The sequence below is a fragment of the Plectropomus leopardus genome, chromosome 12, assembly GCF_026936395.1.
Source record: "Plectropomus leopardus strain MGB_pleo_1.0 chromosome 12, ASM2693639v1, whole genome shotgun sequence".
NCBI lineage: Eukaryota > Metazoa > Chordata > Actinopteri > Perciformes > Serranidae > Plectropomus > Plectropomus leopardus.
This window is the reverse complement of record NC_142187.1, coordinates 1,217,225-1,243,946: the sequence shown is the minus strand read 5'-3', so window position 1 is coordinate 1,243,946 and position 26,722 is coordinate 1,217,225. Positions and strand designations below refer to the sequence as shown.

At 39.3% G+C, this 26,722-nt stretch overlaps 1 protein-coding gene across 1 annotated transcript in view; it reads left to right on the top strand.

The window, feature by feature from the left end:
• Window positions 1–26,722, top strand: part of LOC121951323 (cadherin-12-like) — a 169,230-nt gene that overhangs the window by 32,179 nt on the left and 110,329 nt on the right. The window contains exon 2 of the mRNA XM_042497600.2: window positions 11,129–11,804. Coding sequence (XP_042353534.2) covers window positions 11,499–11,804 — 306 coding nt within the window. The 5' untranslated portion in view covers window positions 11,129–11,498. The remainder of the gene's footprint in view (window positions 1–11,128; window positions 11,805–26,722) is intronic.

The window sequence follows — 26,722 nt, the reverse complement described above, 5'->3', positions numbered from 1 at the left end:
TAATTTGAAAGCCTTTTCTTAGTCTTTCTCACCCATCCTGGAAAACTCTACAGCCCATTCGTGTACCGTGCCCCCGGCCCATACTATAATTTTTATCTGACTTCTCAGAGTTTATATTAAGTTTAGTGCTTAAATCAGACACAGTTAGTCATTATTGTAGGTGATTTTAAAATTCATGTGGATATTAATAATGATAGCCTCAATGTTGGATTTTTCACACTATTGGATTCTATTGGCTTCAATAAGTGTGTACATAAACCCACCCACTTCTTCAGCCACACCCTGGATCTTGAGTACAGCATCAAAATTAAAGATTTACTAGTCTTCCCTGAAAATCCCGCACTGCCAGACCATTATTTAATAACTTTCCATTTTTTGTTACTCAATTACACACCTCTCTGCAAGAGTTACTATACTAGATATCTGTCCGATAGTGCAGTAGCTAAATTTAAGGAATTATTTCCTTCTGCATTGATCAGCTCTTGACTCCGTTGCACCTTTCAAGAAGAAAATAATGAAACAAAGAAAATTAGCTCCATGGTTTAACCCCCAGCTCAGAAATTGGTGTTCAACCAACCTAGAAGAGTCCAGTTCAGTCTGGCAGGACAGACTTAAACGTATGCCAGAGCAAACTTTTACTCATCGTTAATTGAGGAAAATAAACACAATCCCAAGTTTCTTTTCAACACTGTAGCCAGGCTGACTCACAGCTGTACAGAGCCCTGTAGTCCTTTGGCCCCACCAACCTGACCTCAGACACAGGTAATTTGGTTATGGCAGTAAGCCTAAAATCTATTTGAACTGTTTTTCCTCTATTCTTTCACTAACTCCCTACATTGATTTCCGCATCCAAGCCATTGTAGCAGTTATTAATAACTACGTTAGAATTTGGATTTTCCACCCGTTAAAGTAAAAAGGGGCACCACTCTCCATTTAGGAGAAAATTAAATTATATAAATTATAACAGTTTCAAAACATGTCATGACTTTAATCAATCTCACAATCTGTACAGTTTATCCTGTATACACTGATCTTGTTTCTCTCATGAAATAATATCCACAGACAACGACTTGGCGATAAATGAAATATTTTATTTAGGCTAATAAAATGATAAGTAAATAGAGAAGTAGTATGACATATAAAGGACAGTGAACACATGAAAGGGAACCTAAGTGATGTATGTTCAGGTAATGGAAATGATTAATTATGGATGATAGCGGGTAGAAATACGTAACAATCTAAAGCATGGATGCGCACTGAGCGGTAAATTAGAATTTAGAAATTTGGCATTAAAGCTTAGCTATACGACATCAACTCTGATCACTAGAAGATATTATTCTGCCTATGATAGCCTACGATAGAACTATAAAGTTGATTATGAAATTACGCATAACTAAGGCCACTAGATGGCAGTATGGCTCCCTCACAGAAAAGGAAAAAAATGTGATTTTACCTAACTCCCTCAAACTAAATAATTAAGACATGGGAGTTGGTTCTACTTACTCATTAAAACAGCGAGATGAACTTTGATCTACTAGGAGAAAGATTAGGGAACTAGGTTTACCTTAATTCACAAGTTTGTCCAAGTGGTCATGTTAAATGCTGGTCTTAACAAAAGAATGTAGAATGAGTTTACAACATGTCCTGCCTTTGTCATCTCAGCAGGGGGGAAGAGGACATGAAAGGGGAGAACATGTGTTTGTTTGTCAGTGTATGTATGGACTGAGACAACAAAGAGAAAGACAGAGAGAGAGAGAGAGAGAGAGAGAGAGGTAGACAGAGGATTACATTTCAGAATGAGGTTCATCATTTAATCTTGTGGACCCTTTTAAAATTCTTGGTAGGAATGTGTCTCCAGTCTTCTACACCAAACTTCAGTCCTTGTCAAAGACAGGTGACAAACGATTGTTCTTGTAGGTCCAAATGACCTCAGGAGTTCATTTGGATGTCTGAACACCCTGTTGTGAACTGGAAGAGACCCCACAAAACTGTTATCTCTCATGGCATCTTGAGCAGGAAAGCGTCAAAGGCTTTTAGTGACTTAAAAGCAGAACCTGCTTGCAGGTGTTAAGTGGGGAGTCTCAACAAAATTAATTTAGAACCTTCTAATAACTCCTGTGGGTTCATAAAACAGTTTCTCTTGACGTGTCCCCCATTTGTACAGGGAAAGTTGAGCTCTGGAGTTCCCCAGAGGAGAAATGTAAAGACCACGCCAAGTCAACTCTGTGACTTTCTCCAAGATAATATTTTATTCGAGGACTCAGTGTTCATCATAGTACAGAGACGGTACTAGTAAAAAATACTAATGACTTATTGATTGCCTATGATAAAGAACTGGTCTCTGTGTTAATTCTGTTAGATCTCAGTGCCACATTTCACACCGTCGACCATCAAATCTTACTGTACAGACTGGAACACTTAATTGGCCTTAAGCTGGTTTGTCAGATTGTTCTTAGTTTGTTCATATTAATGATCAATCCTCCAAGGTCTGCTTCGGAATACCACAAGGTTCTGTGCTTGGACCAATCCTTTTCACTTTATATATGCTTCTTCTAGGCAACAATATTAGTGTCAACATTTTGTCTTAAGGACATAAAAGCCTGGATGAGCCGCATTTTTCTTATGGTGAATTCAGACAAAACTGAAGTTGTTCTTGGCCCCAAACACCTCAGAAACTATTTTTCTAAGGACATAATTTCTTTAGATGGCATTACCTTGGCCTCTAGCACAACTGTAAGGAACCTCGCAGTTATATTTGATCAAGATTTATCTTTTGCCTCCCATATAAACAAACTTCAGGGACTGCTTTCTTTTACTTGCATAACATTGCAAACATTAGACATATACTGTCTCAAACAGACACCGAAAAATTGGTGCACGCATTTGTTACTTTGAGGCTGGATTACTGTAACTCCCTATTATCTGGTTGCCCCAGCAAATCTATGAAGTCTCTCCAACTGGTGCAGAACGCTGCTGCATGTGTACTAATGGGAACCAAAAAAAGGGATCATATTTCTCATGTTTTAGCTTCTTTGTACTGGCTCCCTGTAAAATCCAGAATCCAGAACTGAAGCATCACATGCTATCATAGAGTGCATTTAGTAATTTTATACCTATCACTATTGTTATATGACATGCTATTGTTACTATTATTGCTGTTGCATCTCTCCCCCTCTCTCCTTCTCCCTCTCTCTTAGTCTTTCGTTTTTGTCATTATTGTAATTTAATTGTTATTTACGACATCTATTGCACATCATCCCTCCTCAGTCGCTCATCCTGAGGTTTCTACCAATTTTTCCCCCGTTAGAGGTTTTGTGATAATGGGCTTTATAAATAAAATTGATTGATTGATTGATTGATTGATAATGGACTTCCCCACATGCAGACCCAGAGAGGTTGGATTGGCAGTCACACCTCCTCTACATTAATGCTCAACACCGGAGCCCCACAGGAGAACTCATAGGCCGTATTACAAACAACAATGACAGTTAATACCGGAAGGAAATAAACAATCTTGCAGAGTGGTGCACAGAAAACAACCTACTGTTCAACGTCAGTAAAACCAAGGAGCTGATTGTTGATTTTAGAAAGAAGGAGGCAAAGACACACATCCCTGTTTACATCAGTGGAGTTGAGGTGGAGCAGGTGAACAGTTTTAGGTGTTACGCCACTCTGTACCAAAAAGGGGGGGGGGGGTTGGACCCAATAGCAAACACACTGGACAAAAAGTGGAAAATGAACAGTGATTAAATGATGATATGAATGGAGGGAGGTTGGGAGTGGAGTTAGGGTATGGGAGCCAGGGAGCATCCAGGCAGGTGAGGCTGGTGTGGCTGATGGCGGAGGTGAGGCGAGGAGAAGCGTGAGCAGAGAGTGGAGTTGATCTGTGGTGGTTTGGATGTTGAATGGCTGAGCTTGAATGGCTGGGCGGCGAGGCACTGGAGAGCACAAAAAGAGTCCGAATGAGAACAAAAAAATCACAATCCAACAAAGCATGAGACACAAGAAAAGATCTCCAAAGAGACGGCCGATCTACCCCTGGTGAGGAGTGTAACAATCTGGTGCCGGTCAAAAGTGAAGCGGGAGCTTTTAAGCTGCAGGGGAGGTGATTGACAATGGGGCGCAGGTGAGGAAGAATGCACCAAGCTCCAGCACCCGGAAGCCACGCCAGTCCCTGCAACACAGGAGGACACACAGAGAAACCAAGCAACCAAGCATACACAAAAAAACAAAACCACAAGCACATACAAAGTTACAAGGCACCACAATAAGTTCTTTGGAATTACTATCACTGAGAACCTATCTTGGTCATCACACATCACCACCCAGGTTAAAAAAGCACAGAAAAGGATTTACTTCCTAGGTAAGCTTAGGAAGGCTAAATTCCAGAGCAAGATCCTGGTTAACTTCTACAGAGGAGCAATGGAAAGCATACTGATGGGAAACATCATGAACTGGCATGGTTCGTGTACGGCCCAGGACAGGAAGGCTCTACAGTGGGTGATTAAAACTGCCCAGAACATCACTGGTTCTCTAGGTCTTAAGAAATATGATAATAAATCTACCTTGTGCCCTATACCTTGCATGCTCTTTAAAGTTTTAGTATTGATAGCACTAAATGTAGAAGTAGATGCGAACTCACTCATTCAGAGATAAGTCAAGGGCTTATTGTGTTTGAAGTTTTGTTAACCTCCCAACATTGGTGAACAGGGCCCATGAATGATTGATATTGCTGTTGAGGTTGCCAGAGGAAAAAAATATACATTTGAGATAGATACATTTCCTGGGTGCTTTCAGATAACCAGAGATGTTTTTACCTTTTCAGGTCTGTTGGTTTTACCATCAAAATTATTGCAGAGAAAATCACTGAAGCCTGATGTTGAGCTTAATGGCCTCATTCACAAACAGTGCGTACACACAAATCTGTGCTTAAACTTTGCATACAAACATTTTAGTAGTTATCTGGGGTTCATCAATAGTTTCTTTATTAAATTGTTTTCATACTGCGAACAAATTTCGAACTGCCTCAGACCATGCATATGCACAAATGATGAAGGCCTGTTTGTCTCAGAAAATGTAAACACACACCTTCTACCTATATGCAGAGCATATTAAATCTGCATTCTTTAAAAAAGGCTTAAATAGCCAACAATATTTGAAACCATTAATTTTCTGACAAATGCACTCATTTCATCCTCATCAATTATTGGCATGATTGAAATATTTATATAACATTTATACAACAGTTAGTTCCAACCAAGCAATTTTATTTGTCGAGAGGCATTCCATGAGTGCTGATGTAGGAGTACAACATCACTGGGATTGTTTAGTGTCAGAGTGAAAGTGGGTTATGTTTTGAAAGAGGGATATGTTTAAAGAATGGTGTAAGCATAGGTTCAAACAGCTAGTTGACGCTGTTCATGTAGGTGTCAGTTGGTCAGATTAAGGAGAGAAGAAGAGGAGAGAGAAAGGAGCGGGGTTGGGGGCAAGAAAGGATAGTAATTTTGAAGTGTGGCTTGAGCTGACCGTATATGCAGCTACTAAAAGTTATAAGGAAGGCCAGAAGGGGGCAGCTGTGACAGACCTCACTGGGAGTAAACCAGCCATCACAGATGTTACAAGGATGTGCAGTAAGACAGGGACACTCTTGTCTCACACCAACCACAGCATGAGAGACACCGACACACACATAACGCTGTCTGATATGGGACTCGAGATGATGGAGATCACGGCAGTGAGTGGACACATTCTGGAGTGACGATCAGTCTGATCAAGCTAACTCATCTGAATCTCACAGGCCTCCAAAGTGTCTGTTAACATACTGAAAACACAGAGATAAATGTTCATGATACAGAGTATCTGGTCTGTGCATAACATAAAGACCAGGCTAACACAGATTAGCAAGCAGGTCTGTATAGAGGCTTTGTCCTTGTCGCAGCGGTAGCCTCTGCCCTTTGCTTGTCACACCCTCTCTCTTTCCCCCTTTCACTCTTGTACTGTCCTATCAATAAATGGCAAAAATGCCCAAAAATTACCTTTTTAAAAAGCAGTGTGCAGGAAAATGTTTATGTGTTGCTAGGCAACAGCTGTCATGTCCAGCGGTTGTGGAACTATTTGTGTCGATGGAGCCAAATACATCATTAACTAAACAAATAAATCATAATGTGTCGTCACTTGTTACCATTAACAAATAACGCCTATGACAGAATCACAGTCATGATAATATACAAGCACAATGTCACTCCCGCTTGTGTGATATTGCTCAAATAAAAAAACAAGTATCCAAGTCCACCTAGCACTGGACTATGTTGGAATAGATCTGCCTGGAATGATGGCTACGCCCACCAACTTTTACTGCCATGACATTAGACCTTATTACTACTTTTATATTATCGGGTATGAAAAATTCTGATCTACTTAATTCGCGGAGTATGCACATTTATTTGCACATATTAGTAATTAAGGCTCATTGTCTTGGAGATAGTTTCTATAAAACACAATTTTACGACAGAAACTGATCTAGTTTGGGTATGAGGAGAAACCAATACAGAAATGATTAAAATCCAGTGTGTGTTCTCAATTCAGTCTCACTTGGAAGTCGTCACATGGTGAGGCATGGTCAGGCATTGACCGTCCACATCAGCCTATAACGTGTTAGGAATCCCCACTACGTCAAGCTTTGACATTCTGAGTTCAGAGTAAGAATGGTTTGCGTAACCACATAATATTAATTAGCATGAGTGCATCTTTAGGGCGGGCAGGTGGGGGGAGGTAGGCAGGTGGGCGGCCCACAAAACCAACCAACTTTCATGTGGCAGTCTGGAGTTCAAGTCCCATGTGGATGTGTCTATGTGTGTGTGTGCGTTTGTGTCCCAACTTCATTTCCTGTGTGTGTGTGTGTTTTCTACACTTTGCCATGTGTCCTTTTTGCCTAAACGTAACCATTCGTGACTTTGGTGCTTAATCCTAACCATCATGACAGTCTGTGTTGTGTGAGTAGGCACCATACCCTTCATCTCACCACACGCGCATTTGCTGACATCACAGTAACAGGTTGCGTCATGCTACCACAATGTCATCCCACCACGTGCATTTCTGTAGCAGCATCCCAGCATGTCATATTTTGACGTGGGAAAGATACCTAAAACATCATAGGCTGACGTCGAAGGGCACTGACTAAACGTCACTTTTTGATGAGTTGGGAGTGAGAATGTGTTGGCATTCTTTATTGTTGTTGAAATTCGGCAGTTATTACAATGCAGTGAAAATTTGTTGAGATAACAGGGAGCAGTTCAGTAAAGTTGGGGAGGATCTTGGAGTTCTATAGTTAATTTTTTTATAATTGTTAACAGCATGATTTTTGGTGGGCTCTTTAAAAGTGCAGAGATAAGGAGAAAGAATCTACTGTTTGTACTGAAATGAGCCTCCACATATGGCAGCAACACCACCACCTGTCCTTTTTAGGTCAGGAAGCACTCAGAAAATTAATGTTTGAGAACTGGTGCACTGCTTTCTAGTCAGATTACTGTTAAAAAATATTTCCTTCACCAGATTAACTGCAAAAACATTCATGTGTGCACTGAAAAACCGGATAAGTTGATCTTACTTAAAATGATCTTGGAAACCGAGTGTCTTGAAAAAGGAACGTAAACATAACTATAGACCTTACTTTCTGTTAACTTTATATATAAGTGTTAGGTCGACTTTAAATTTAGTTGTATTTACTGATGGATAGAAATGACATATAGAGTGACCTTGTTCTTTCTAAGGTTAGCAACTTCAGTAAACCAAGTTAGTCTGACAGAACTTGATCGTATTTTACCAAAGTTATGAGATGTGTCGGTTCTGTTTGGTTAACATCTATAAGAAAGACAAATATGACTGTCTCGTTTGCAAACCAGCAGAATTACAGATATACAGCACACTAAATTTGGTTTCATGGTGTCATTTTTAAGTTGCAACAACTTACAACTAAATAAATATAACTACATTTGAAGTAAACTTAGCAGTTAGATCTAAAGTAAATAAAAATCAAGATTATTGGTTATATTTAACTTTTTTTTTTATATATGAGTAAAGGCAATTCATTTCTTAGATTTTTTTTAAAGTAAAATCAACTTGTCAGATTTTACAGTGTGAGACACATGTTGGCTGGGGACGTTTACCAATAGTGGAGGCGAACATTGAAGGGTGACATGTCTCATTAGGCAGGGCTGAGGTGGCTCTCTTTCAGGGTTTGTGGGTTTGCGTAAGTCTTGTTGTTTTGATTCCTCTTGTCTCTTGAGGTTAAATAGTTCAGAGGTGAACAATTATACAATTATAATAATAATTATACTCTCCTGGAGTGATCTCTGAGATCCCAGATAAAGTTGAAATAGTCAATTGAGTTCACTGAACATGGGGGAGATAAAGCTGAAATCCATATGTTCACTGCCAACAATCAATGAACCTCTCTACTTCTGTTCTGACGGCTGGTGGAGGGCTCAGTAAAGTGGATCAGTAAAATATTGTTTTAGTCCTGCTGATTGCTGTCTCACCATTTTATGCTCCATACATGCACTGTGATGCTTTCACAGATGGGTTTGCAACCAGAAACTGTTGAATGCAGGTCAAACTGTCAGTATGTTTCAGTGGCCCTTGACAAGGGAAACATACTGGAAACTAAAGCAGGTTCTGTCCAGGTAGACTTCATTGATGCTGGCATTAAAAATAGATGAGTTTTTCGGTATATATCCAAAACCACGCTCCCCTCACCTCCAAAACCAAAATCCAATTACAAATATAGCCCTAGTGTTTTTAGAAACATATCTTACATTTTTGTTTTCATGTGGACACTGCACTTGCAATGGTCCACTGTCCCACATATCTCATACAAAGACATTCTGGAGCGTGTTCACTTCACTAAAAGATGTGACTCATCTGCTCCTCAATCCAAAAAATACTATAATTTATCATTTTAATGTGAACATGTAGCAGACTTGTGGATCCATGTACAAATATGAACACCCAACTCATGACTTCCCCAGAGCTTTCCTGAATGTTTTTGAGAGGAACTGCTAATAGCTAATTTGACTAATTTCTCATAGGGTTTACATTGGCATTTACAATTCTTCATGTCAGTTTGTTGTTGCACGTGCAATATCCTGGTCCAAAGTGTCATATTGTTGTTGTTTTTTTGCTATTATTTGTCTGTTGGTTTAATTGTTGGTTAATTAGGCCTGTCAAATGATTACTTTTTGAAAATCTGGGATTTACTGGGTAATCATGACTGATCAAATTTTATTATCATGTTTTCAATTCCATTTTTTTGCATTTCAAACCAGTTTTAAAGTCAATATTTAAAAGAGTAAACCATTTTTACACGATTGTCAAATGACAATGACAGTAAAATCAGCATGTCTATGAAGGGGAGACTCATTGGTATCACAGGACCCATTTTCATTCAGATAAGTTGAGGTCAGAGGTAAACGGACCCCTTTAAAATGGCCATGCTGTGTTTCATTACCCAAATTCAACCTAACTTTGGATCATTGCCCTTCCTGAAAACCACCACTTAACCAGGTCTCGTAATTTGATACCAGTACCATTACTGTAGCTTTAAAACTAATTTCAGTACAGTCTTTTAAAGACAGTAATATTGGCTAGTGATTGACCCAATTAAAAATAAAAAAAAGTGTTATGTAGGGACCTAAATCACACTGCAATTAATGTGTTAATGCTGACAGCTCCAACTTTTATTATATGAATGACTGCAAAGATGCAGTGATGCCAAGGAAAATTTTCCCCAACAGGACATTCAAGTCTTTGTCATGTGGTGTCATGTCTTGTCATCTTGTCTTTTCTTGTCTTGTCTTCTCTTTAATTGTTCATTTCTTGGTATAATACAACACAATAGAAGACAGTCCTATTGCATTACAGAAATAATGAGACTTTAACAAAGTGTCCTGCGTAAGCAAACATCCTCTTCATCAACTCCTGCACATGCAAGTACCGAGCATCAGCTGTCACACTAATTTACAGAGGCTGTCAACTTTGCATGCGAAAGCCCTTCTCTAATTAGAACCCTGTAATCTGATTTGAGATCGGTGCTCCTTGGCCTGATATGCTGGTGAACATGACTGCAGCAGTGACAGCAGTCATTCACACTGAGTAAACACTAAACATCACTCTCAGACGTCTGGAATAAATGACGATAATGTGAAAGAGCAGACGTTGCGTCAGCTGTTCCCTTCCAGTGTTTCAGTGTTTCATAGAGCAGATGCATGTTTCCTGCTCAGCTAATATAAGGGTAAAGAACTGAGCTAATTATGTTTATTGGACAAAATGAAGCTTTGGCCCCAAGTGGAAAAATCTTGATTATATTTTTGTCATTTCACTCGGGCTCTGACATCACAGGGTCGAGGCAAGGACCAATCCAATCATTTGATTAATAATTAATTTTGATGAAGCAAAAAGTTTGTTGAAGATGTACTGATATTACAGCCTGGCAGTTACTCTGTGAAGGATAGCTGCCATCAAGACCCTAACTCAGTCCATTAACCCTTTGAAACCTGGGTAAATTGGCTTTATTTCTTTCAGAAACATTTGAAGAAGGCAATGAGCAATGAAAGGAGAAATTAATTTTGTACCAGAAAAATACCTGAAAATTAGCCAAATTAGCCAAAACCCTCCAAACAAACAAACAAACCAGAAAACAACGATGACAAAGTGAAAACAAACACACACAACATAAAAAACAAGGAGATGACCTGAAAAATCCTTAAAAATTGTAAATATTCTGTAAATAATTTAAAATACATAATTATGAGAATGAATATAGTTATCTGAACATTTTCCCAAGCTGTCTAAAATGATATTTGACATTTTTGAAAGAAATTGCTCCAATCCCCAATCCCCATCCTCCGGCAAAAAAAAAGACATATATATTACTCACCAATACCAACCCAAAGGTTATATCACTGGATCAAGACACTGACACTGAAACTGCTCACTTGTCACGGAGGTAGCACAGCTGTCATCATGAGACATTCTTTGTTGACATGACAACAGTTGGTTTTATGGTCAAATGTCTCCACAGTCAGTAATGAACTTTGATGCATAACATTATTATCTTTTTCTTTCATTGCAGGTGTATAATCTGAGGACTGAAGTGAAGAGAAGAAAAGGTGGTCCTCTTGGCTCCTCTACAAACTCCAAATATCACCTGGAAATCACAAAAACAGACCAAAGACATTTTATTCTCAACACAAGCCTTTGCACAAAACCTCAGACTGTTCACTGCTTCATCCAACAGAATGATCTGCAGCAACTCTCACACATCAGCAGTGGCAGGAAGTTTACAAGTTCCGTTCATCACCTTGGATCAGATTGGAATTTAAACACTTTATCAGATGCTCGCCTGCAAGGAACATTCAGGTTTGGATGCATGTCTATTTCCAACGTGGGATTAACCAGCATTTTGAACTTTCCACAAGCTTTTTTACCAGCGATCCTCCCTGATGATCACAAGGGAATATGTCACTCTGTTTCTGCTGGGCTCCTGCTTCCTGTTGGACTGCAGCTCCCAAAAACCCCTGAAGGTTCTGCCCCAGAGCAAAACCAAGGCTGCAGTGATGTCAGCTAGGGGAGGGGCTGGAGCTAAGCCTGTGAGATCATCTCTGGAGGAAGTGACATCATTAGAGGGCAGGACGAGGCTGAGGAGACACGGGAGGTCGAGGGTGCAGCGTACAAAAAGAGGATGGGTGTGGAACCAGTTCTTTGTGCTGGAGGAGTACATGGGATCTGAACCTCAGTATGTTGGGAAAGTGAGTAAATGTTCACATCTGACCTTTAAAGTTTGTCTACCAGCTTCAACTGTAGTGCAGCTTTAAAACTGAGGGGGCCATTAAAAGGTTAATAGAAAGGACACAGACAGGCTGTATGTAACATCATAGAATCACATAGTAGGATTGTAAAGTTAAATTCAGTAAACAGGAAATGCCTGCTGTTGTTCCGTTGCTTGTTTACCATCTGTTTTTGAAAATACATCAGTTCTGCCTGCATAGTTCAGACTTGATTTATGTCTACAAACTGTATGACAGTCCTGCCACTTAAAGGTGAAAGGAAAAAATACAAAGTGATCTTGCTTGATTAACCAATATTGTGTGGTGATTAACATATGGTATATTTTGAAAGTCAAGCCAATGGCCATTTAACATTGTATCCGCAAACCACAATTCCTCTGTGATTCACCTCCCAGAAATCCCTCATAGGTGGCTGCTCCCACTAAAAGGGGCTTGCCTTTCCATTATCACTCCATAACATGCCTACGTGGCCTTGGATTGGAAATAATGACTGCTAGTGTGGTCTGCTGCAATAGAAATAAAGCTACTAATGTTTTGAACATCCATGACCATGCTTCTAGGAATGTTATTGACAGAGGAGAAATTGCATAACATCAATGGAAATTATAGCTTTGGCTTTGGTAACACAGTTATCTCACAATCATGTTTTCAGTCATATTCTGTAACCGCTTGTTCTCATAAGGGTCGCAGGGGGGTTGGAGCCAATCCCAGCTGTCATCGGGTGGAAGCTGGGGTACACCCTGGACAGGTCGCCAGACTATCGCAGGGCTGACACATAGAGACAGACAACCACACATGCTCACAGTCACACCTAAGGGCAATTTAGAGTCACCAATCAACCTGACCTGCATGTCTTTGGACTGTGGGAGGAAACTGGAGACCCCGGAGAGAACCCACGCAGACATGGGGAGAACATGCAAACTTGTGTGAGTCTTCTCTGTGAAGACAGTGCCTCCATGATCAATGGCTGCATCGCTTAGTCATTCAGGACAACACTGGAGGTCAAAGGACCCAGTCAGGGTACACTTTTGACAAAAAGTTTATCCAGCCAAACCATTCAATAATATCTCTGGGCCTGTTTACAACCATTATTAACATGTGTCCTAGGTGATTACATTACAAGTGGGAAACTCTAAGTGCAGGTTTAAATGCACCCAATGTGTGCTCACCACATCTTGAGATCCAATCACTCAGTCCACATCCAAGCCTCATTCTCACTGCACAGAAAAGCTGCTATCATCCGGTGCTAACGTCTATATTGCAGTGTTAGAGTGTACAATCTACATTGACACTCGGGTCAAATGACTTGTCACAGGGGTTTATCGGCTCCATCTCTTATCTGCATTGATTGGAACACAACACCTAAGTGAAAGCGTTAACTTCAGCTCCTTAACCAGCAAGGTCTAATTATGCTATTACTTACTACTTACTATCCATCTTCACCTAAGCAGTGCTCGAACATCAATCTGAATAAGTCTGCACCAAGTCTGAAAGAGAGACTGGGTAAGAAAGAGATATCTCAAAAGAAGTAACCACTGCAAAGTCTTACAGACCTCTGTCCATGCAGCTTTCTTCTGTTAACAAACCTGTTTTCCAACATTGAATGGACACACCAAAACAATCCACACACACAGAAAGACATACTCATCTGCTGCAGAGCTGTGTACACAGCTTCCCTACTTATAATGAGAAAGCAGTCTATAGCCTATTTTTAGCAAGTTTTATTGTGTTTGAAAAAAGCTGCATGCACTTACTTTTGGAGGGAAAGGGGTATCAGAGATGGTTTCAGCCATATATTGCAGCAGAGCATGTCTATAGATGTTTCCTGAGCCACGTTGAAGTAGTGCCTCCTCAACTGATGTCACCCACCAGATAAGCATACTCTCTGTTGCTGGCTGCTGGTAGAAGGATGGTCAGTTCAACCAATGTCTGGTTGGCAGAAGCCAACACAATAGCAGCTGTTAAATAGCCTCAAGCAGCACACAACAGCATCGAAATGGCTTGAAATGTTTATGGTTTGTTTACGATTATGTAATGTTAGCTGTGTGATGCTAACAGGTAGCCTTTTCACTGTTTGTGTGTCTCACCAGCTGGAGGCAGAGAGACCACATTGTGTACTGGTCTAATGATAAACAGAGCGAGAGAGAGAGAGAAAGAGAGAGAGAGAGAGAGGGGAGCAAGGTGGGGGCGAACAAATGAATGTGTGCGTGCAGGTCTACAGTGAAGTATGTTTATACCCATTTAAAATATTAATGCTGTAAATGTGGTGATGGCATGACAAACTTTTCACCAGTTAAAAATAACAAAGCATTTGGTCTTTGCAAATGGAAATGATGTACAGGTTTTTGCATTTAGAGCAGGGAAGTAAGATCAGATCACAAGTGGTCAATTGACACACATGGAGAAATCTCATTTTTCACATATAACACATATCTATTGTGATTAAAGCAGCAGTTAAGAAAATGAATTAATGAGAATTGTAGAAATATGAAATGGCACACTCCAGGCTTTAATACTGTCCGCTTAAGCATGTAGGCCCAGTTTTACAATTGTCCAACGATATGAAGGCTTAGTGCCTTTGGAGAGTCAGGCAGGCTTCAGGCTTCTTGTGTCATTCAGAAAGCAGTACCCAAAGCTCATGGAGCTTACCGGTCTTTCTACAATACACAGACAAATGTGCATAGTTTGCATAAGTGCAGGATAAATCATTGCACACCCGGCAAAGCTGCATCCTGGAATACCACATATTAGATGGATTAATACAATCACAGTATTATTTTGTTAGCTGGTATAGGTTTGTTTTTAGAAGTTGGGGATACAATTAAGTCTTGGATTCCCCAACCAGACAAAAAAATGGTCGTTATGTCTTTCATAACTACTAAAAATGAAACTTGAAAATATTCTTTGCATCTCTTACACAGACCAAAGCTACAACTGAATAATTGCTTATTGAACACTTTCCTGTGCTGCCTTATGCCCAAGCTACACTGCTTGTTTGAGCAGTGTATGACCACCGCAGTGCTTATGTTAACAGGTCAGAGCAGCCACACTGCCTTCACTACAGTGCTGCTCAAGTGCTGCTGCATCTAGAGAAACGGAGTGTCACCATTTTTTCCACATGATGTGTGCAGTTTTCAACAGAAATAGACAGTGAACATGGTCGTTTGATAGTCATACTGACTTTATACCACCTCTCACTACAGTTTCAATGTCTTAATCTGTCACAGACATGAGGAAATACAAATACTCAACCTTTCCTGTTGCTGTTTTAAAATAAAAGCCTTGACAACAATATTGTTGACACATCATGTAGACCTCCCGACAAGCACTGATGGAGTATCTTGGCAGCTAATATCTTAGCCTCTGTGGCCTCAGAAGAAACTCTAAATCTAGGATCAAGAAAAAAAAAAAAACTCGGTGTTGCTGTGAGCTCATAAACATGATTGACTCAATGTCATTGGACATCCAGGGTCAACCTTTGGCTACGGAGTCTGTCTGAGAATCAGGGAAGCGTGCTCAGCAGACAGTGCAGACACACTCTTCATTGAAATAATGGCCTTGCTCTATACAGTGTCACACTTGACGGCAGGGTCATAAATATTGGGACAGGACTAATATACTGGAGCTGAGGAATAGACTGCTGGGACAGTAGGAGTGGCATCAATCTAAGTTGTCTGCTGTCCTGTTCTCAGTAAAATACTCAAGTTCAAGTTCAAGAAATAATTGAGTCATTGTTAAAGTAGTTTGGTAATTGAAGAATCTGTCAAACAGGCTAACATATATAAAATCACCACCTTTTTGTTGAAATCCACGTTAAAATCTTAGTGAGATCTGAAATAATTTGCAGCCAAGACAGCAAAATATTCTTTGCTGTGTTATTTCTAATCATCTCGCGAGAGAAGAGTCAGAGTTAGTTTTAAGAAGCTATTTCCCTCACCAACTCCAATTGATGTCCCTGACAGTATAAAGTGGAGCTCAGAACGGCTCTGTAGATGTCATCAGTTTTGCAGACATCTTTGCAACAACTCCACCAACTTGACCACTTCAATAGACTGGCGGCAGCTCATGAGCTAACATTACAGTGTGCGATTTGATGTGCTGAGAGGCTGTTCCCTTATATGTTGATAACTGAGTTAGCCTCATTTGACTGTTGTTGAATAATTGATTGATTGAGTAATAATAAGTCTTAGTTCTTGAAATATAGCTGAAGAATTGACAGTTGTTGGTGTCTTTATTCAGTGAACTTGATCAAGACCTGGATGAAGACTTCGCAAGCCGGAACCCACACATACACTTGGTCTTTTTTATTAGACAAGCCTAGATTCATTTAATTATGGTTTTAGATGAGCTTGTTTAAGTCATGGATGCATTATTCAATTAATGTGGTGTAATGATCACAATTTCATGAGACAATTAATAGTTAACAGATACTGGTACTGGTATATGCATACAGTCACATATACATGGTATATAGTCTACATATAAACAGGCTATCACATTTAGACTGTGATACTCTGTTTTTGGTTGTTATATCTTTGCTCTCTCTCTCTCTCTCTATCTATTTTCCTTTATTTGAAAGGACTATCTTATCTACTTTGACTGTATGCTTAAGTACCTCTTGTGGTTCCAGTGATTCACAATTGTCCAAAAAAAAAAAAAAACCTGACTCCTCACCCCTCTGAAGCAGCCAGAAGGGGCTGCAAGCTTTTTGGAAATCCGCTAAATACATCAAGCCCTTCTGTTGCAGGACGCAGTTTGGGCCTTTGTCATGGCTCAAAACTTACATCTGTAGAGAAGGTTGGCCTCAATTTGAACATGCAACATCTGCAGATTAATGCTTTGATTAAAGTTATGATCCACTAAAGCTAGGCATGAAGACACAAGCCGATAGGTGTTGGTGTATTTTTTATGTTTACAGCTCTAGGAATTGAAGGCCATTTATGTTTTTCAAAGTATCCTAAGTGCCTTACACTGGGTCTTTTACACCACAGTTTTTTGGTCCAAAGTTTCCCCTTTTTTGAAACCATTCTTTTGGACTTTCTTTTTTTTTCTTTACGTAGCCAAGTCAGTGTTGATACCAACTGTTCAGTTGTTCTGACCCAACAAAAAAAAAATTAAAAAAACCAGATGATTTCTCATGACAATAGTCCCCAAAGCTTGAATACATAGATACAACCAATCTGCTACAGCAAGAGAAGGATCCTTAAGCCATGCTAGCAGCAGGTACAGTGGAGTTTGAGCTAGAAGGTAGAAGGTAGATTTATCTCTCTTTCTTTTTTTTTTTTTTAATTTTTTAAAAATGTACAAAACAAAATTTCATTTGTCCTTGATCCTGCTACATCTTTGGAGTTGAAGGATGAATCAGCAGCTACTATGAAAATTCCATCCGGTTCCTTGTGCATGTTGTTGCTAGTGGCATCATCCAATTCCTGCAGCGCATTTTTTGAATTTGCATTTTGTGTGCAAATGGCTCCCAACAGGGTCTGTCTATTCAGTGCTACAGCTTGATCCAGGATATTAGGGGTTAACCATGTCCCTGTGAAGATGTGCGCAGAGTCTCTGATTTCCCGATGCTGAGTGAGCCTCAATCACAACTCGTCTGACTGGACATTAGCCAGAAGAAGGCTTGGTAGAGGAATAGCTCTCGGTCCAAGTCGGGTTAGTCTCGCCTTGATGCCAGCTCTCCTCCCTCTCTTCAGCACTTTTGGTTTCGTTTCTTCCCTATGGTCTGACTGGCAGCTCAGCGTATGCAATTGGTGGGGATCCTCTTGCAGTTTACTGCATTCAGTCCAAACTCCATACAACTTTTGCCGATGTTGATAGGTGCTTCTCTATTGAGAAAAAAAGACATGCTTCAGATCCAATGTGTCCACTCAGTAACACGTCTGTCTGTTTCTGCTGTGCTCTCACAATCAACAACAGTCTGTGAGGTTCAGGTCATGCCTGATCCAATCAGCACTTTATAATCAATGCCAGCACCTTGTGCTGTAGTGCAGACACTATTTGCTTCCTGTCCACAGCAGCTGTGTTCTGTCCAGCTCTGCCAGCTTCACACACATCAGCACATCAATACTATCAGAGCTCCACTGCACATGTCTCCTTTTGATATACAGTATGAGCCTCATATAAACATCACAGCTCACAGGTGAAGTATTTTCTTCAACAAACAGTGATTTATTTGTAATGAAACTGAATGTAAAGAAATGAAATGCATGAAAGTATTGATCAGTACTATGTCCCTGAGAAATACGGTGTCAAGTAGGGTTGGGCTGGTGTAAAAAAATTCAGACTGGTTTGATACTAAACTAAACACCACACCAGACCAGTTAATTGAATTTTACCAAGTGTCACAGATGACTCAGCAGACACTGTGTCCCAACAGAAAGTGAGTATCAAACTATCACACACCAGAGCTCTCTGTCCACACTGAAGCCATTAAATATGCACCTCTGTTACTTCATCTAAACAAAACAAGGTCGCTGCGTGCTTGGGATCAGACTGGAGAGATGTAAACACTTGAAATATGTATTAGCAGCCTAATCGCTGTCTTCCAATGTTGTAAATCGGAAAACACACTTTTAATACGTATGACTCTTTACTGGAAATAACATACAAGAGAGCCAACAGCAAGTATGGCTGAAACTATCCCACCTGTCACTGGGCAAGTAGGACTATCACAGGACACCTACTAGATCAACGTATATCCAGTTTAATGTCAGAGAGAAAGAGAACAGTTTTCTGTTCTCCTGCAGGCTGCACTTATTTTTTCTAAAACCCTACATATGTTATATTTGGATGTGTAGTGATAATAATAATAATAAAAATAATATGTCTTCTTCTGTCTTCTTTTTCTTATTATTATTATTATAATTATTATAAACCTTATTTATATAGCACCTCTCAAAACACAATAACAAAGTGCTTTACAATAAAATCACACATTTTAATCACAGGGAGAATTAAAAAAAAAATCAGTAAGTAAGTAATCAATTAAAATCAGTAAGCAAGCGATAAAATAAAGAGGCAACTCAGGAAATCAGGATGCTTTCTGATAGAAGTACGTTTTTAGGAGAGACTTAAACAAAGACAGTGACCCTTATCTCCTCAGCCAGGTTGTTACAGAACCATGGGACCTGACTGCAGAAGCTCTTCCCCCTTCAGTTTTCAGCCTGGACTCTCGAGCAGACAAAAGTCCCCTGCCAAAACATCTCAAACTGCAATGTGTTCTTTTGGTCCAGATGACAAGTTTGAACAGAGTTTCTCTGCTTCCTTGATAATCTTCCCACTGCTAACCTGCTAAGCTAATGAAGCAAAACAAAATTGATTTGGATCAAGGTTCTAAGGGGTTAAATAGAAAGATCCTTACAGCTAGTCCAACTGAAATCATATCCTGGGTGCAGGTTAGGGTGGAAGCTACCTCTATTTGTCTCTTTAGGGTAATTTTTTAATACATGATGATTTTCACATCATTTTTTTCTATCTTGCTCCTTAAAGTCTCAATCTGCAGTCACTGTTTAGCCTGATCATAGAACAGTTTGGATGATGTAATGGCTGAGGTGATTGAATGAGACTTTTTTCTGTTTTGGAACCATGAGATTGTTAATAAAGTCTATACCTCTGTAAACTAAACAGTCTGGAGTCATGCTGTAATGCAACTGCATTTCCTGTGTCATCTGTGATTCATTTACCATAAAGGTTTAAGTGAGTAATGTTTACCTCCAGCAGCGTTTGTACATCAGGTGGATGACTCACACATACATTATCATGATGATGAAATAATGAACTGATACTCAGCAAATGCTTCCTCCACTTTGTTACATTCTGTCACTCCATGTGAGGGAGCACAGCACCTGACAGTGATGTGTGAATGAGTTGACTTATTAGCTGCATATAATATAACTCGCCTCGGCAGCACACATGCTTTATGCTCCACCAGAGATCACAGCATAGAGTGTTTGTTTTTTTTTTTTTGTTATTTTTTTAGGATTATTTTTTAGCATTTTTGCCTTTATTAGATAGGACAGATCAGCAGTGTGAAAGTGGGAGAGAGAGGGGATGACATGCAGCAAGGGGCTGCGAGCTGGACTGTTTTATGTCATTCATTTCTTGAAAACAAATGTGAAGGACACGTGAGGTATCATTCACATAGAAAACTGTAAAAACAGTTCATGGCAGAGATGTGTCTGCAATTGAACTGCCATAAATATGGTACAACAGTGAAATCTGGAGCTGGTGATGCACAGATATCCTGATTTTAAGGGTAAAATTCTGAGTATGCAGGATTCTTACAAGGCATTGGTTGTATCCTCATGGCTGAAAGCACTTATTGTAAATATCAACTGGATTCACAGGACCTCACCCCAGCTTTCCTTTGTTTTTTTGTGACTTTCTTTTTATCAATGGCACAGATTTAAAACACTGGTGACTCCACATGCACAAAACAAACAAACAAAAACAACACACACACACCAGGACAGAGAAAGGAAATAAGCTGATGTAAAGAGCTTAGCAAACTGGCAAGGTCTGAGGGCTGCTTATTCTATAGTTTAGGTATGTGGAGGTGGAGGAGGGAGCATTTTTGTCACTGTCAGTAGGCTCACCTCAAATTCCATGAAAAGATCTCAGAGCTGTTCAGCTGAACTAGAAGCATGAGCTTGGAACATTACATTACCTACACTGACATCTTCGATGTATAAAATGTGACATCTTCAGGCTGATAGGTGTGCATGATTGTTACAACACCAGCTGTTTTGATTGAGAATATACATATTTGTGGTTGTTAGGAGCAGAGAGGGTAAGTTAACATGCAAACATGTTTAAGCTGTAAAGTCCTCCACGGCAGAGTGGAAGGGTGACACGTGCAAGGCCTGGGGAGCCTGTATGACTGAGTAAACTCGGCTCCACTCGGGTTCCTGATTAATCTGCTGTTGGTGCTAAACGCAGGGTCACAGCTTGATTATCACCAGAGGAGGCAGGGCTGCGTGAAGGGAGGGTGGCAGAGGGAATCTGATGACCTTATGCCACGTGGAGTTTGAGTCGGGGCTCTTAGTGCTTAAACCTCTGGTTGGATTTGTGGATGCAGCCAGGTGGAGAAGATCATGGCAGACCTGTCCTGCTCAGACCAAAGGATCAACACAATTACAACGTAACACATGCACAGCTTGTAAGTTAACAAGTAGCCAAGGTGGGGCGCCCAGTAACTCAGTAGGTAGAGGCTATGTCCGCATTGCAGGGGTTGAGGGTACAATTCTAGCCTTGACCCTTGTCCTTTCAAATAAAGGAAAACTTTTCTTATTTTAAATTGACTGTATATTGTGTTGGTCATTTTCAAAGAAAACTCAGTAAAATCCATTTAAATTGCAGGTCGTAATGCAACAACATAGGAAAATTGCATAGGGGCTAAATACTCAAATGCAAGGCACTGTTTGCTGGAATTTATTTTGGTAAGCTTGTTGGACAAGACAGTACCCCAAAAACTTCTATTAAGCTTTTAAAATCTTAATAGAATGAAGATATTCAGGAACCTTTTGTTCAGTTTTGAATTACAGACAGGCATATGAAGATGAGCAGGGCAGAAGTAAAAAGGAGAGAGCAGTAAGGGAGTGAAGAAGACTGTGAGGAAGAAAATGTAAAATGCTCAGAGCACCTCCACAGGAACCATTCCTTCAGTCAGGGCAGCACATATTCACTGCACCCTGACTGGAGACTGTGCAAAGGTCATGTGCTGCGGATGCGTGCACACACACACACACACACACACACACACACACACACACACACACACACACACACACAGACAACCTAGATATTCTCGGTAGAGGTTGAGGTGGAAGCTCACAGGACCTGTGTCTTCACAGGTCATCTTTGACAAATAAGGTTGTATTTCCAGAATGTAAGCCCAGCAGGACTCTGTGTTTATGTAAGTTGTATGTGTGTGTGTGTGTGTGTGTGTGTGTGTGTATTTAAATTGTGTTATCCAGCTCTTAACTCATTGAGTGTCAGTGCTATTATATAATGGAAAGTGGCTTGTGCCAGCTTTTCTGGCCATTTTGAGTCCTCTTTCAAGACCCAAAGAATGTTTTGTAAAAAGACTCTGAAAACATCAAATAGCTCAAATGAAAGAAGAAACTCTCTTTTTCGTCATGGAAAAAAAATGTTTGTTTGCACCTTGTTCCATTCTTGATTTATCTGAAATTAGAGGCTAGTTTCATCAAAAAGACCACTTTTTTTTCTAGAAAGCTGAGAAAAATGTATTTTTGTGAAAGGGAGTCTGTCAAGCAAAACAGTGATTTGACTGTTATGATTTTGCCTTCAGTGACATTAAAAACATCTGAAAATGGTATTACAAATGTTATTTTATTGTAAAAATAAATATGCAAAGTACAGCACAATGCAACAAATCATGGCCCCAGTTCAGAGAGCGAAAACCCACAAAATAGAACCATTCCTATTCCATTATTCCTACCTGCAGTGTTCGGGTGACCGGGCCTGCTTTGAACACTAATTTTTTCATTCGTATGTGAGTTCTTTTGTTTGCTTTTTATCTCATGTATTCATTTTTTTATTTAACACAAATGATTTTGTATTTTTGATAATATGTGTCTAAATTCATATTGATCATTATAAAACAAACAAAATGGCCCCTCTTGAGTATAAAAATAGTCTTTTAAAGGAACTTTACAGTCAGAATTTGTCAAAAGGAAATTACACTATACGATCAGACAAATATTGAAATGTATTTTTCTTTATGTTTTTGTGAAATAACTGTATGAATGTATTAAAACATGCATTAGTTCAGATGGCTAGTGGCCCTGCTGAGGAGAGGTGTGCATGTTTATACCCAGTCATATGAAGTTGCTTTACTGAATTTATTTCATTTTGTGCAGAGTTGGCATGCAAATAAATCCTGCTCCAGTGGCAAGAGAGCTATGGTCCCCGTTTCATCCTTCTACACAACACAACGCAGAGAATCATTGTAGTGAGACAAGAGTGTCAGGCCAGACCGGGCTACATAGGGCTGTTCTTGTCTGAATGTGGTCTATGTCTGGTCCTCAGTGAATTCTGGAGTGGTTTGTTGGTGGTGAGAGTATGTTCTGACCCTGATCTCACTAAATAGCGAGTTGTGCTTGTTGCATGCTTGACTGTGGATGAGTGGAACTAGCTGGCTGTGGAATGAATTGAAGTCTGACCTTGACAGATCATCTTGTTGATATCTGAGCCAACTGGGGTAACTTCTATCTTACATGGTGGTCTGTGCGTTCCATTTGCTGATGCCTTTGCAGCGGCTAGATTTGATTCCGGCCTGTGACCCTTTGTGGTGTATCGTTCCCCCTCCCACATTTCCTGTCAATCTATAACTGTCCTTTCATCAAAGGGAAAACTCTCCTGTAACACCCATTAATATAATAACAGCCCACAAACGTAATAGACCACAAACATAATACAAATCTGCAGCTTTAATTGTAATAATCCCGCAAATATAATACATTTCCCACAAATTTAATAACTATTACATTTGCAGGGATTTGCTACGGTTGTGGGAAGGTGAAAATCTTAAGCTTTCACAATTGTAATAATTTCCCACAAATGCAATATGAAAATGGAAAATTATTGGTCATTGTTGTTTATTTATTTACTCATAGACCTGCCAATGGGTTTAAGTCAGCTCACAGAAAATACTACAGGTTATTTGTCTTAAACTGTGTGGATTGTTCTTTAAGATAAACTACTGATGTTAGCACTGTTAGTGGATTGTCTTCTCCTCCTCACCCTGTTTATCTCTTCTTGACCTTGGATCATAAATGATTTTTAATCTACAACATGTAAACATGCAGCATAAAAGTGTCAGTTCTTATTCCCAACTCATCAAATACCACCGCTTGGTCAGTGATTTTGGCATCAGACACGCCAAAAGCAACCTTTAGCGTTGGCATGATAGATGTCAGTTTAAAACACTTCCAGTAATGATGTAATAAAAAAATCTAAAAAAGTCCCTATAGAGTGGGCAGGAGGGGTGGTGGATAGGTCTAAAAGACCCCGGACTTTCAGCCAGGAGCCAATGTTCACTTCTTGTGTGAATGTTAAGTCAAACCATGATGTTTTTTTGTTTCTTCTAAACCTAACAATGTTGCTCATATAAATACAAGGTGTTTTACCAATGTGCTTTTTTTAAAAACTGTAAGCTTCTAATGAGCAGACACTTTACATTTTCAGTAAAAGCAGGAGTTGTTTTTCTTTTTCTTTTTTTTTTTGTATTTTGTAAGACACTGTCTTTAACCCTTTGAAGCCAGAGCAAATCGGCTTGATTTCTGTCAAAAACACGGAAAGAAACCAATGAACTGATTTCAACAAAGAAATGACCCTCAAGAATTTGTAAAAATCAAATCAAATTAAAAGAAAGAAAGGCAAAAGAACAAAAAAAAGAAAATACCTGAAAAAGTGCTAGTATGAAAAATATATATATATTCTAATAAATATGTACTTCAGGTAACCTAACGCAGCAGAGAGAAGAGAGAGAACTGATGTAGAACCAGGTCTCAAAGAGTCAAAAGGACAAATTCAAATTGACACACCATCCCTGAATGTCAACAACAGATGCATGAGAATATCCGCACATCATATGTGGATGTGAAAGATCACTGGCCAAGTGGTGGTATGTGACAACTTTAGAATGTGTTGCATAAAACAGAAATGAATGAATAAATAAATAAACCCAAGTTACACAATGGCTTTAATTTGAGATCTTTCTCCTTATGGTTCCCTTCCTAACACAGCACAGTTGGTTGTGTTGGTGCAGTCACTGAGTTTGTTTGTCTCCCAGCAGGATGTGTGTGCAGCTCTTGTGGCCTTTTGGGGCAGAGATATATTACCTTCTATCTGTCATTACATATGACTGCCTGACCTTTGCAGTGGCACTCCCATCTGTCACTGCAGGCCATGACTGTTCAACTAAAGGAGCATTCCAGGTCAGATTGTCAGGTCATCAGCATTCATCACAAGCAAGCATGACTTTAAAGTCAAGATTATTCACATGTAGAACTACCAACAGCAACATATATCATAGTGAGAAATACGTGCACTTATTAAAGCACAATAAACATTTGAAATACTCTTGAATAAGTGATCATTCTACTGTGTTGTACCCAATCAAAACCAGGATAGCTGGGTTTTTTTTTTTAATTTTTTTTTTTTTTAGCAAAGTCAGCACAAAATATCAGGATTCATTTCTGAAATCATTCCACAAGCGTCCAGCTCATCACTGTCCCCTCCTGTTTTGACTGACTCAAAGAATAGATGACGCTGATTAAACAGTGAGATGAAGTGATGTAAGTTGGTGTAAGGATGCTGCTGCTTTGAGAGACTCCTAATTAGATATGTGTCAGAGCTGCTGTCTGTGCTGCTGTGTGAAGCTGATAATAATAATTTATTGAATATCATTTATTAATGCAATGATCCATTCCTTTCAGGGTGAAATATTGAAAGTCATTAGTTAACTATCCTTCATATTAAAGTTGTTTGCATGACTTGCGGTCTGTCTCAGTTGCAGGGAATGTTGCTCACTAATACAACACACAGGCTCACCTATAAACATCACGTAACCCTTTAAAACCTGAGCAAAGTTTGATTTATTTCAAAAACATAGGGGGAAGGCAACAAGCAATTTAACAAGACATGGGCCCAAAATTGGCAAAAAACTTTTATTATATTTTTTCTGTAACATAACTGTAAATATAAAGATATTATAAAATAATCATAGATATAGTCCTATGGATATCTATAATTATTCTTCTTGATTATTTTTTTATAATCCCCCCTATATTTAAAAGGTTTTTTTAGGTCAAGTTTCTTTAATTTTTAGGACTGTTTTGCCAAGTTGCTCTTTTTTTCTCTCTGTTTTTTCAAAAGAAATCAAACCAATTTGCTCACTTTTCAAAGGGGACAATAGCTTGTGAAAGGCACCTGAACTGAAAACTGATGTCAATCCAGGTTTCACAGGGTTACAGTTGATCATTTTTACATAAAAAAGCTCAAAATCCAATTTCACAATTGAGAGTTTCGTGTACAATTTGGAACAAACTGCCACAAATTGTTATTCATCTATAGATAATTTCCACATGTCCCAATTCAGTCCACCAACGGGAGTTCACTAATGACTTGGATTTGTCATATAAAAGGTAATGAGGCCTTTCATTATGAAGATATGAAGATCCTTTGGCAGTTTAGGAAAACCTCCCAGACAGCTAGTGATTATTAAAGGAAAATTCACTGTGACCTTGTTGTTTAGTTGATATGTTTGTATGCATGTAATACAGTCAAACAGATCCAGTGGAGTTAAATGCACACACTGCAGTGAGCAGTACAATATATGACCTGAAAAAAAAAATAAAATAAACATGTTCCATAACAGGTGGTTTTCAAGCCAATTAATCCAAAAACCAAACCAAAACAAAACAAAAGTCTAAATTTGAATGAATCTGTATCCAGAAATCTGGGGACAGATATGGGCAGGTTCAAGGTACACTCCAAAATACACCACTCCCAAACTGCAACTGTTAAACAGCAAACAAAATGTTCAATATGAAAACAAAGCTTTATGTTTAGTCAGGAATTGACAGTTTTTAGCTTGCTGCTTTCTTGCTGAATTGATGCTTGAAGATTAAACTCTGCTGCGTCAATCAGTTTGTTTTTTTGTGTTGTTGTGTGTTTTACAAATAAAAGCGATGGATGCAGCAGTAGAGCAACAGCCACTGTGTTCAGAGAGGTAAAATTACTGCTTTGAAAAGAGAGATACAGATAAGTTTCACTTTTAGTTCAGTTCCCTGTCAGAAAGGTCTGTCTGTTTGGAAGTGTGGAGGTACTGAGCACACCGCTGGATAAAT